At 37.9% G+C, this 14343-nt stretch overlaps 1 protein-coding gene across 1 annotated transcript in view; it reads right to left on the reverse strand.

Annotated features, from left to right (window-relative positions):
* Positions 1–14343, reverse strand: part of COG5 (component of oligomeric golgi complex 5) — a 200895-nt gene that overhangs the window by 54467 nt on the left and 132085 nt on the right. The window contains exons 10-12 of the mRNA XM_075719793.1: positions 13371–13536; positions 12168–12280; positions 11996–12073 (exon numbers count right to left, since the gene is read on the reverse strand). Of these exons, the coding sequence (XP_075575908.1) occupies positions 11996–12073; positions 12168–12280; positions 13371–13536 (357 nt within the window). The remainder of the gene's footprint in view (positions 1–11995; positions 12074–12167; positions 12281–13370; positions 13537–14343) is intronic.

Raw genomic sequence — 14343 nt, forward strand, 5'->3', positions numbered from 1 at the left:
AGCAGCGATCGCTGCTCGGGAACTGTCTGGGTATCGATCGGCGGGTGGTGAGCAATTGCATTGTGCATCACTTGCTTTGTATATTAGTATTATTATCATTATTATATTATTATCATTACTATTTTACTTTATTTCCATTATTAAACTGTTCTTATCTCAATCCAGGAGTTTTTCTCGCTCTTACTCCTCCAATTCTCTCCCCCATCCCATCGGGGTAGTGGGGGTGAGTGAGCGGCTGCGTGGTGCTTAGTTCTTGGCTGGGGCTAAACCACGACACATATATGTGATGACATTTAATGTTTCTGTGAAAATATATAACTTTTGTATGTACTAATATATATATATAAAATGTAAAGTCAGACATATATACAGATCTACTCATGTAAACATTTGCGTAGCAGCCACAGCTCTACCAATTAAGCCTTTGCCCATTAGCTTGTGTCTTCTGACCTGGGCAAATAGTGTTCATTAACTGTATCAGAATTTTGTAGTGAAGAAGGCCCTCACGTCTTGGCTAACCAACTGTATTACGTATGAGGAGAAACAGAGGGGAAAGCTACACGGAAAATTCAAATAACATTTCATACTGATGGACTACTCAGTCAAAAATGTTTAGGGGAAAAAATGATTAATGCCCCAATTTTGGACCAACTAAAAACACTATCTACTGGTTGCTCTATAATGTAAGATACGATATTTCACTTTGTCCAGTTTTGAGATGCAGTCACTCTGGAGGTGAAATATAGCTGCTGATTAATAGCACACAAAAGACCCTGTAAGAGTTTGTGGCAGGAACTAGAGAATACTGTTGCCTACGCATACACCAGGGGGTATTTAAGTGGGTGGACTGTAGCTACCAAAATTGGAATACAGCAAGGCATTAGCATTAGATACTCCTGCTGGAGTAAAAAGTGCCATATGCAACCATGAGCATCCAGAAACCATTTATTTATTTTGTTTAAACCTGTAATTTCTTTTGCTTACACATTAACTCAATATATTATTTTTAAGTACTTTTAAGTATCTCACTACTTATTTTTTAAATAATGTATTCTAACAGAGATTACATCTGTGCCTGTAGATCATAACGGAAATTATAATTTAACTATTTAAAATATAATGTGCAATTACATTTGACAATAATCAATACTAGAAAATGACACAAAAAAGGACAGCAAAAGGAGTGTTTTTCTCCAGCTTAGCAGGAAATTAAAGGAATGTCCCTGTCCTTGTACTGGACAACTTCTTCAAAGACTTAAGAAGATAGGCAGGATGAAGGTGGAAGAGGAAAGGTCAGTACTGCTTGCATGAAATGTACACAGCAGATCTACTGGCTCATCTTATCGTAATGGAAAGTTTATAAGCCTTCCCCCATGCTTCATATAACACTGTAAGCAACATCCCACAGTATCACAAAGTAACTGCTCTTTTGGGCCTTTCACTTCCAGAAAATGTCATCTAGCTAAAATTGCATTCTTGTCATCTTCCCATCTGTAGAGTGTAAGTAATGAATTTGGTCCTCCTCTACACTTACACCAAATACCCTCACCGGTAGACAATGTATGGGAGCAGTGGGTACATCCACATTAGTGATTTAATGTGTAGAAGGGATTCTTTTTGGTGCAAATCTGTCTTGTGTCTATACTTGTTGTCTTGCAGAACACAATGAAGTGTGCTAGCAGACTAACTTCCACTATTCAAGGAATACACTACCTCATCATTAGCTTAAAAAGAACAACTTCTGCAATTAAATAGCTTTTTGCAGCATATCGTCGTATTTTTGTAACAGAAGCCACAAGGATGTACTAATATTATTATCATTAATATTCTGAGACTTTAAATTGGGAATTTTCCATTTCTCTTGCTTTTGAAAATGAAATAAAATTGAAAGATGTTAAATTACTTACACCCCCTCCAAAATAAAAATGCTTGCTTTGAAATCTAGTCACAAGCAGATTAACATCTTGTGATACAATCCCTTGTAGCAGGAGCAGCTGACAAGATGAGTAATGAACTGCATCCGATTATCTTTTCAGCTCTGTGGCAATCATTTTCCAACAGCTTCCTATTCCATAACCAACAACACTGGAAAAAGGTCACCATTCTGTCATATTTCTCCCCCATCAGTGTATGTGTTTAGTAATGCAGAGAACGCATAAACCTTTGGAAGTTAAGAGGTCTAGTACTGCTATCTGGGGCAAAACTGTTTCAGGTGCATATCGCATATTATAGAAATCCTACATAAAACATCCATACATAATTTAAAGCCTCTGAGAACGAAATTATTACACTTTAGTATATAATAGAATGCTATTTCCTCTTTTCATGCAATATGTTCTTTCTTCAACAAAAGAACCTTAACTGTAATTGATGGTATCTAAAACTCAGGACAGGCAAGATTCAGACTGACATATACATATTTTGCCCATCATGGAATATAACTGAATTAAATCTATGAACAATAATTGCAAGCAACTGTAGGAGTATAATGGCAAACCAGGATTTTCCCCCAAAAGCAGATCCATTTACCTCAGCATTTTTGAATTGATGGTACTATCTGTTCACGCTTTATTTCAATCTCACAGCAGAGGAAATCTGCACATAAATCATACTTTGCACCACTACAAAATGGTTGGGATGTTAACATCAGCCACAAAGCTGCCTATTTTTTCATAAAAATCCACTGTGAAAATGCTCCTATACCTGAACTACACTTACATAAACTAATTATCTGCGTACCCAAACTGGGAATTAAAAATACCGTCGCTGCTGTTCCTGTGCCCAGCGACCACTTTATTCCCCAGAACTGATACAGCTGAGCAGCCACTCAAACAATTTAGTAGCCCCTATGCAACTCCTTGGGCAATGCATGACAGCTTAGATCGGTCCTCCTCTTGTCAGTTCCTTGCTTTCAGAAACAAACTGAGCAGTGACATAAACTAGGGCCCAGTAACATAAACTAGGGCAACCCTCTGCCATTCTGACCTGCTGGCCAGCTGGCCAGAACCAGGGGAATAGAAAGATGCTTTTGAAAGACATATGGACCATAAGCACTTAGCTACTTTTGAAAATGTTATTCCTAGGGAATCCACTTGCATCTGTGTAGAGTAAAATAGAAAAACATAACAATCAGATTCCAGTCTGGCCCATTCACTATAATTTTAACCTTCTCCATACTGTTTAAAAATTTGGTACTCAGTCACACATACTATTCACATAGAAATTACTTGCTCATGGAAATTACACACGTAAATCAGACAAAATACATCCGGCAGGCTACACCACAAATGGCAATGAATTTGCTCAACAGTAGGGCTCGCTTTATTGTGTACATGAACTAGACAAAGGTCATTAGTGTAAACCATAATTCAACAAAGTTTACCCTTATTAGAATAATAGATGCAGGCAGTCTGTTTGACTTCCATGGTATACCTTATTTATGTGAAATTAAGAATGTGCCTAAGTGCTTTGCTGAATCAGGGCCATAATCAACAATCACCAAAAAATGTGTTCACCTTGTATAACTATTTAGTTTCAACTATTACTATAAAGTTGCTATTGTCAATACTCTGCACAGACAGTAATATTGTGCAACTTCCCCACAACAGATTTTTAGATAAAACAATTAAGAATGTGTGATAATACTGCATAATGACAGTGCCAGGAGACATTTGGACAGTGCTAGTTCATCCTGCTCTCTGTCCCAGCTCAAGAAAGCAAAGTCAAACACAGGCTTATGCATTCTGAGTGAACACCGACTAGCAAATTGTATTTTAAGATAAGGTTCTCTTAAGCAAATCTTTCTGTTGTAAACTAATAAGATTGAGTCTTTCCCCAATAATACAAGCATCATAAGTATGAAAACTTAATATTCTAGTGGCAGAAGTTTAACACTTTTGCTAGTCTAGAACAGAAAAGGTCTACATTTAGTAGATACCAAATTCAAAGCAGCTGACCAGCCTTTTAGGCAGAGATTTTAAGCTGCAAGTCAACAGAATCACAGAATGGTTGAGGTTGGAAGCAACCTCTGGAGGTCATCTAGTCCAACCCTGCTGCTTAAGCAGGACCACCTAGACCAGGTTTGCCCAGGCCCATCACCAGACAGCTTTTGAGTACCCTCAGGGATGGAGCCTCCACCACCTCCCTGGGCAACCTGTGCCAGTGCTCAGTCACCCTCACAGCACAAAAGGGTTTCCTGATGTTCAGAGGGAACCTCCCGTGTTTCAGTTTGTGCCCGTTGCCTCTGGTCCTGTCACTGGGCACCACTGGAAAGAGCCTGGCTCCAGCGTCTTTGCACCCTCCCTTCAAGTATTATATACATTGATGAGATCCCTCTGAGCTTTCTCTTCTCCAAGCTGAACAGTCCCAGCTCTCTCAGCCTCCCCTTATAGGAGAGATGCTCCAGTCCCTTCATCATCTTTGTGGCCCTTTGTTGGACTCTTTCTAGTGTGTCCACACCTCTCTCATACTGGGGAGCCCAGAACTCAACACAGTTCTCCATGTGTGGTCTCAATGATGATGATTACAGGAAAGGATCACCTCCTCAATCTGCTGGCAATACTCTGCCTCATGCAGCCCAGGATGCTATTTACCTTTGCCACAAGGGCACACTGCTGGCTTATGTTCAACTTGGTGGCCACCAAGACCCCCATGTCCTTTTCTGCCAAGCTGCTTTCCAGCTGGGTGGCCCCCAGCATGTACTGGTGGCTGGGGTTGTTCCTCCCCAGGTGCAGGACTCTGCACTTCTCCTCGTTGAACTTCATGAGGTTGCCTGTCAGCCCATTTCTCCAGCCTGTTGAGGTCCCCCTGGATGGCAGCACGACCCTCTAGAGCATCAGCCACTCCTCCCAGTTTTGTGTCATCAGCAAACTGGCTGAGGGTACATTCATCCATCATCCAGATCATTAATGAAGGTGTTAAACAGGACTGGACCCCGTATTGACCCCTGGGGTACACCACTAGTTACTAGCCCCCAGACAGACTTTGCGCCACTGATCACCACCTTCTGGGCCTGGCCATTCAATCCCATGTTCACAAAAAGCTGAGTTTCAGAACTTCAAAAAGAGGGCTGTTATAGCACACAGTACAACCGAGAGAGACTGCAGATTCAACCATCTTCTACGCAATGACTGGTGGTGAGGAAAGGATTCAGATCAGTATTCTTTTATTGGTATGGAATGAACAGGGGAAAAAAAAACATTTATACTTGCATATTAAAGATTCTTTTTTTCAGTAGTCTTTATATCTTTAGTGCATTGTATTACAGCCTGTATGCAGACGTGTTAATAGTGTGAAGCGACATTATTACTCAGCTGTACAGAGTTGAAATTTAGATTAATGTTTCCTGTTTGCAGGATTACAAGATTATCTTTGCTGGAAAAAACTACAGGCTGACAGAATCCATGTGCTAAACCCCTTCCCACTTTCCTACACGAAAGTGACTTGATTTCACAGTTCAAAAAGTATAACCCGTTTTCCGTAATAGCTACTAGTAAGTTAATAAACCACTGAACAATAGTGGGCTGAGTACCAGCACCATAAGAGCAAAGATATTTGAAGATCTGTATTCACTGTTACTCTACAATAATATTAGTGCTGCAGCCTGGAAAACTGATTTAAAGACTCCTCAAACATAAAACCAGAACAGCTTACCTCATTTTTAAAAAACATACCGAACTACTAATGAACTTTGCTATTACTGAAATGAAATCTCTTGAGCTCTGTTCTTAATATAACTATTTAGTATCTGACATTAAATCTAAATTCAAGGAATGAGAATGAAAGTACCCCCCTTATTCAGTATTAGACAAGAATGCAAGAAGATGCTGAAAAGACATATATTTATTTTTACAAATGTCTCTATTTCCTCCACACTGTAAATTTAGAACTTAATGAGTATAATTTCCCATCTGTGAATTATCATATTTGTGTGTGTCTGAAATAGCTATTCTAACATTCAAATAATAAATCTGACCCACTGATTCTAAACTGGCTCCCACTTCATGACAATCACTTCCAACTTATTTTTCCCTGTAGAAATTTTGATACTTTGAGTAGAATGTGAAAACCATCTTTATTGTGAAACCTCTTTGAAATGTAAAACAATATAGTGAATATTACCATGCAGCTAGTTGCTGCAGGCTCCTGAAATCAGGCTTTGCATACTAATACATACAGTGTTTTCTATCTGTAATCAAAGGCTCTGCCATAAAGAAATACAGGACTTGCAAACGTTGCTCTAAAAACAGAAGACATTTAAAGGACAGCCTAAGTATTTTTTCCACCAATAAAGCAACAATGCAAATGATTTAACAATTTTGTACGGCACGATCTTATGGGACAGAAATAAGGAAATCTATTTGCACTATTTCTATAGCAACATAATTGCCAAATGTTAGACTGTGAACAAAAAGCTATCATCCCTAGTAGTGCAATTAATCAGCAAAGAAATAGACAAATTCCAAGCATGTTTTCAATAAAACTTTTCTATCTTCTCAAAGTAGTCGAGATTAAATTTCTTAAAAGAACAGTGAATTTAAATTTCTAATGTTGTCTACATTATACATTGCAGGTGAAGAGATGTCAATAAATGACACCATGATTTTAAAAATGACCTTGATTTTTTTGTTTTACTGCAGGGCATAGAATTTCATTACAATGAGTTGATCAGTTTATACCCAAGGTGTAATAGTTTCTAGACTTCCAGCAGTAGTGCAACATTTTAAAAAGGTCTCTCTATGCAGCTGACAAAAGAAACAAAACCTGTTTTTTTAAAAAAGATAACCTTCTTAACGATAGAATAAAGTTAAGACTGTGCATTTTCATTATTAGAATATTAGAATTCTTAAGTGATTCCTCAGAAAAACTAATTTGAAAGGAAAAAAAAATACGTAGGTCTTAAACAGTGTCCTATATCTTCAAAATTACTTAAAACATTAATTAATCCTTCCATACTCCTGCAAGATATGCATCAACTGGAAGTAAATGAACTTAGTGTTTCCAAAAGCCAGTAAGTACCCATGGGAACTGCCGGCTTTCTTCTATCCAGAGAACTGATTTAGTATGTACAGCAGCAATTCAAACTACGCTTTCACCTTGACTACTACATACCCCATCCAAGGATGAAAGGGTGGTTTGTTACCACATCCACTCAGCCCATAGTTGTTCAGGTAAGATTGACAAGAACGATGATAAAAGGCGGCACTTTTGGTAAATGCATTTCTTTTCAAATAGTAAGCTGACTCAAAACCAACTGACTTAATAATTTTCAATCATCACGGAACTGTAATTTGCACAAACCCCACCAAACCAGAAGTGAAAAAGAACAAAGGTCATTATAACCTACTAACCTACGCAACCTCCACACCATCCCTTTTATTTACAGCTGCACATTTCTGCCAGAGAAATGGAATTAAAGTTCCAGAGAAAACACAGTGTCATTAGGAAACCACTGCATAGGCTCTGACCCTCCGATTTGAATTAGAACCAAATTACTTTTAGCATGGCTGTCTGGACACACTGAACCACCCAAAACCAGAATCTGGACTTTTAACTAGTAAGACCTTTTTGGTTTTTTAAGAGAGGCCTCAAAAATCTTGCAACTGAATTCAGCGGGACAATTTGTAGGTTTGAAATAAAGAGCATCTTCGGTACTTCGAGGATCAAAAACCTGCTCATTCACCTGTATTTAGATGTCCACAAAGTACCTTGTTATTGCTTAAATAATAAGCAGAAACCACAGTAGAAATGATGTGCAAGTAATCCAATTATGCTTCTACAAAAAAATACTGGAAAATAAATCACATATTTGTAATAATAGGTGAAAACCAGATTACTTTTTGAACTCACACAAAGCAGTAATTATATTATTTTTCAATTTTTTTCCACTTGGGATTATTTTTTAATTGGGTCAACTGAATGTGAGTATGTGATGTTAGATGTGAATAATTTCAAAGCAGCAACATTTTTTAACAAGTTTGGACAGGGAGGAGAAATAAGAAGGTGAAATGTAAGTACACTTTGGGCAATAAACATTTATATTTTCCGTTTATTTTCTTTATCTTATGTAATGATGAGGACATTTCCTTCTGTATCGTTAACACCTCATATTGCCAGTGTTGACAACTCAGGAAAATAGCCTGCTTACTCACCAAGCGTTCACCAGGAGCGGCAATGATAAGAGCCTTCCACGAAGTACATAATAACACTCCCTACAACTCTCAGCTCACTTTTTTACCCCGAGGCTTACGTAAATGACAGGGTTTGTGGTGTGCTTTAGCTGCTGACAAGCGCGACAGCAGCAGATGAAAGGCGATCAAGGGCAGATCTGCTCTCGCACAGGAGTAGCCTTCTGCCCACTGGGGAGACCCCAGCTCACCCTTTCTATTGACCACCCCAAACCCCCCCCCCCCCCCCCAAAATGATTTGCTGCTTTTAAGGCTGCTTCTCACTTTGCACAACTGCTCACTGGTGCCTACGTAGGAGTGAAGGACCTAAAATAGATGAGGATCAGAGATCATTTTCCACTCTTTTACAAGGTGCTTAGAGGGATTCTTATCTCTAATTAGGAAGGTGGCTGTCACAGAAAGATATGTTCCGCTGCAACTTACACTAAAGTCAATTGTAGTTTAGGTATTACAACAGCTGAGGCAGGATTAGTCACTAGACATTGAAAGAGAGAAGCAATAACGCAGAATAAACTGGAGTAACCTATTAGCTCTCTGAAGGTGAATTAAGCAATCGAAAGACGTGATATAAATACCCAGTTATTAGGTGAACAAAAATATCAATTTTATATTACTTAAATCTTATTTGTAATTTTAATTTTTACCCTCAACATTATGAAAACAATAACCCTGACTTTTAAAAAATGTATAAAATTAAATCTCTATTTGTTTTTCCCAAAACTAGAAATCAGAACTTAATGAATTCTGAATTCTTTTAGCCTTGCTCCTCAACTAAAATCTAGTCATTAGAGGCCTTTCTTATTAGATAAAGCCACAAAAATGTCCATTCAGTCTTAAAATAAATGTATTTCTGCTTTAAATATCCCATAGATCTTTTCTGGAAATTAAATCTGTAATTTTAATGTTTACAGATTAATAACGAATCTATAGTTCATTACTAGTATGAAATGTAACAATTTTTACAATGTACTATGAATGCATGATTTCTTTTCAAAATTGCATTCATTTCATACTGTAGCAAAAGAGAAATACCAAAATCTGGATCTGCAAAGGGAAGGAGTGGGAAAAAGTGCAGTGTAAATTTCATCTCCAGATTCTTCCATGATACTTATGTAAGCCTGGGTATGTCACTTAACTCTTGGCCACTTCTAATGGTAGAAAAATTTGGAAGTGAATTCTGTAAGAGAAACCATAGTGTAGAAAATATACGGGTGTTGTCATTGCCCTCCTGCTGAACTCCAGTATTTATAAATTTTACAGGTTCTGTGCCTCAGTTTCTCCATCTGTCAGATTTTTGGTTTGCTTCCCTTTTTTTTTAAAAAAAAAACAGAGTTTTTGTGAATCTTTTAATTAATTAGTTAGTGGTTTTAAAACTACATTTTTAGATACAACACAATACAACACTACTAAATATTATTATGTTAACAGGTAATTAGAAGGCCGGAAAGCACATGTTTGAGATGGTAATACAAAATGAGAAAAAATGCAGGCTGTGCTATCTGTGAAGAGAAAGACACAAAAAATTCCCAATGGGAAAAAAGAGAATGATTAGGAAAAAAAAAAAAAGGCAAGTAGCTTCCTTGCTATTAAAGGACTTGTGCTTTAAAAAGGCTGGGTCTCCTCCTCTCTTATGCTTCCTAGGATGATACTTGCACTGCAGTAATCAAAACAAGGAAGCAGATGGACAGGCAAAGTGGTACTGCAGCTGCTGCAGAAGATGACTATAATAATAATGTTGACATCAGTAACAGTAATTAGTGCACAGACTGTAGAGTGGATGATTCGTTTTCCTATCTTCTGGTGTGGGCATGGTGCCCTAGCAAATGGGTATAATGTTAGTACCTTTAGTTTGTTTTGTTCGTTTGCTCAGTTTATTAATGAAATTGAATACAATAAAGAAAATCCATGCTGAGGTAAGCACATTGTTTCAGTTTGGATTAATATGAGATGGAAACTTCATTAGTAAACGGCAAAATACCAGTTTCTTACTTATACCTATCTTCAACGTACACCACAATTCATACTCTCCCATACATCTGTACATACACTCTTGAATTTCAGCAGCGTGTAGTACTTGTCTGGTTTTGTCTAAACAACAGCTCTACTGTTTGGTGTGACTTCATCCATCTGCAGGCTGGTGCCATACCTTTTTCAAGGGACACTAGAACAAATGGTATAACTGTGAGAAAGGCCAAGAAAAACACTGTGCTACACTGAACCATCTCATGCAAGACGACAGTAAGGCATCAGTGCTATCAGCAGTACCGTGTCATGCTGAGAAAGTTCTGGTAGCATCAGACAAGGATGTACCACTGCCCCTTAGCTGCCTCACTGAGGGTGACAACTGTCCAGCTTGGTGTTATACCACACCAAAACACCTGTTGAACAGCAAACTAACTGGAAGAGTGATAACTGTGGAGAACCAAACAGATGGATTTTATTTGGGAAATACATTTTGTCACTTAGATGCAATCCTGTAGTATGAAGTCAAAGAGAAGGAAGGGTAATGAGAGAGATCACAGAACATGCTTAGCATATCACAACCCAAAAGCCTTTTATTTTATTTTCTAATGAGTTTTTCCTTACTCTGCGTCTAGCTCCTATTGAGATTCATTTTCCCTTTTCATTTATTCTCCAGGACGATAAAAGATTTCCTTTGGTTTCCCTCTATTATCATCCTCGACAACTGGAAAAGCTCCTATGCCCTTTTCAAGGGCTGTTCTACAAAGGGGAAGAGTGAAAGTGAGAAGCACAGGCTCAGGGTGGAAGCCACTCACAAACCCTGAAAGCTCATTTATCTAAGCTCCCTTTCCATCCAAACTCTTCCTGAGCCTTCCAGAGTTCCTCCTTCTGTCTCTAGGTTTCTGTGTTTCTCCTTAAACATGCTGATCTACTGAAGGGCTCCACCCAGGCAGCAATAGATACTTTTTGCCAGATCAAACTTTTTAATGAAGAAAATATGCTAAGAGTTTATAAAATTTTTGAGGTGTTTTGCAGGTTTTTTTGGTGTTTGGTTTTTTTTTACAAGCTTCTCTTGAAGCTTTCAGTGCCTCACAGAAAAGTCATGTTCTGTGCAACATCTTTTGGGAGATGGGCTTACCACACAGATAAACTTAAATGCTGTGTTTAACCTTCATTATTTGCTTTCATTGTTGAGAAGACCACATTTGCATATGAAGAGTTTCCCCAACATAGTTCAAAAATTAAATTCATGTAAATTAAAAATCCAGCCATATACTTGGAAAAGGAGATGTCTGCATAAACACATCTTTTGTTTTTGTTTCTAGCTTCAGTAATTCTGCTCCTAACACTGAAGGAGACCATTAATCAAATTATTGCAAATATGAATAGAAAACAATGCAACTGAATGGAAAATAATAGGTATTCAAAAGAACAGCCATGATTATTTTTCAAGGAAGAAATTGCCAAGAAGCAGAGAAACAGATGGCTGAAAGTGTTAGATGAAGACATATTTTCCTATGCAAACTAACAGACTTAATTAATTACTGAAATCGCATGGTATTTTATGGAATGACATTAATGATCAGTAATAAAAACTGACAGTGGTGCCTTATCAGCTCCCTTTAAAGAAAACAAAAGAAATTATTATAAAAAGAACATGCTTATACCCCAGATGTAACCCGCAGACCATAAATACAGCTTTCAATGTTAGTTTGACTTTCAATGCTTTCCCATTAATTTAATTTAAAAAAAATTATGGAACTGTAAAATTGTAAACAAAAGCATTCCCTCATCACATTTTCCTGAACAGAATTACTAAACCATATTCAGCTAAATTAAAACCTTACCTTAACTATTTCCTCTATGAAGCAGACATGTGACACAGGATCTCTTTTCTTTGTCAATACTTTCTGCAAGTGCTGCACCTGTAAGAAAGAATTTATTGAGAGGAAAAGTGACATCTAGTATCTTATATGCAAAACTGCATGACTAGACAAACAGGAATTAGCTGCTGAGTACCTGTCCGCAAGCAGCACAGATCTGATCCATGAGTTTCTCCATGTTTGTCCAGAGGGCTGCTCGAAAAGCTGCTGTGTTCCCAGGTGTTGGCATAGCAGCTCTACCAGGGCCACCTAAATGGTTTTTAAAAACACACAGCAGCACATTTCAGCTTTCGCATGTGAAAATTAAAATATTAGAAATATCAATCTCTATGCACTGTGACATAAGAATTTTTTTAAAAAAATCAAAGTAACCTAAAATAGCTTCAAAACAGAGCTTTGTGAATGGCCTCAGCTGTCCCAACTGAGAAGTCAACTAAACTCTGAAGTTCAGTAGGCATACTTCAGTGTTCATCACTGTTACCTGCTTTACTAATTCAGACCTCCACAAAACACCACGGTAATGCCAGTGAGCACTGTTGCAGGACATAATAGCAAAGTGAAATGGCAGAGACAGTAAAAATACCTGTGAAAAATACAGGTATTACCAGCTCAGGACTTAAATGCATAGGCAAACTGCTAAAAAAAGTGATATTCCAGCTGAAGGGCATGCAGCTTCTAAACCACCACTTCCCTTGAGAGGGTCTGCATTCCTTTATTATGCTAGTGATTATGGTTTTGGACCCCCAACTTGGTGCAAAAGTTTTTTAAAAATAGTTTTAAATGTTCATATTACCAAAGTTCCAATTTGCCTGCCTGCCCAGTTCCTCAGTATTCTTTGGTATCTGAGCTAACATGGGGGAACTAAATGTTTAATAGTGCAACATTCCTTCATATTGAATATACTGCTTTGAAATTATTTCCACCTGACAAAAGCGTCACAATGTAGTTTTGGGCTTGTTCCATTGCTTGCAAATAATGTCTACCCATGATCGTCCCACCAACACAAAGAAAGCAGAATTTGGATTAATCTTTCCATGACAAACTGCTAAGAAAATGCTGCAAAGCTGTAAACTAATAAGGACAATTTTCTGGGCAAGTCAGGAAAAAGAGGGGAGGTGGGGAACAAAGAAAAACTTCTGAGCCCAGTAACAACAGAGACACCCAATTTTGGCTTTGTCTTAGATGACTTCTGAGACATGCCTACTCTCATCCTCTACTGGTTAAAGCAAGCATGGAAACGTTCCTGTAACAGGCTTGGATATGAGAGTTTCTTCCATGTGACAACATACTTTACTTCTGTCAAAAAAATCAGTTATTCTCTGTAAAACAAGTATCATACCTCTTGTAATAGTTTGAGATGGTTGGGTCAATACTTTGATATCCAAAGCATTTTTTATGTTGTCCTCCAGGACTGTGCAGTATCCGTCCACCACATTAGCAATGGTATCCTTCAAAGTCCCAAGGTTATGGAAAACCTGAAGTGCAGTTCCCACTTGAGTAGGATTCTAGAGAAAGAAGATTTTTCAAAAATAATGATTATCTTTAACTGTGCTATAGGTTTGTTTTATCCATGATGAGGCATCATTTTACTGGGCAAGTTCATCTTTAAGTTCAGTCCGGTAATTCATTTCATTTAACATTAAATAACTGGCATCCTTACTGCATAATAGAGAACAGAGGGTAAAGGAGAGGACTTGATTCCCTTTGATTGCTTAGCAATGCTTTGCTTAGCCTCCTTTGGCACTATCCTCTGAATAAGAAGAATGGAAAGAAAGGAACTGGAAGCACTGCTGGCAATATCTAACCTTGGGCGAGTTACCAGTGATTGATCCAATAATTCTGAGGTTAGTTACCGTACAGCTATATTCAGCTGTGGTGTAGCCAGTAATATTGTTTTAACATATAGTATCTGTTACAGTACTGTCATTTATGTGCCACACAGTTAATTAAATGTGATACAGGCTTAAAAAAAATACTAACCAAGGACAAGCAGAGGCAATCAGGTCAAGCCCCTACTACTGGCTACTGCAGCTTGTATTTCTACATTTCTATTTCTAACACTGACAATAACTTCATCTTCCTCACAGCAGAATTAAGAGGACAAAGCAACACAGTGATCATTTTCAAAGCCGGGGGGGGGGGGAGCAAAAAATCTCAAGTGTGTCTGTATTGTTCGGAGCTTTTCCGAAATACAGGAGAGTGAAAACTATCCAAAAACTATTCAGGTCCCTTGTTTAAGAGACCTTTGATTAAGATTAAATCTGATGATAATTCCACTGAGCAACACTAAACACTGGCATGGGTGCTATTTA

Source organism: Pelecanus crispus, chromosome 1 (assembly GCF_030463565.1).
Source record: "Pelecanus crispus isolate bPelCri1 chromosome 1, bPelCri1.pri, whole genome shotgun sequence".
Classification (NCBI taxonomy): domain Eukaryota; kingdom Metazoa; phylum Chordata; class Aves; order Pelecaniformes; family Pelecanidae; genus Pelecanus; species Pelecanus crispus.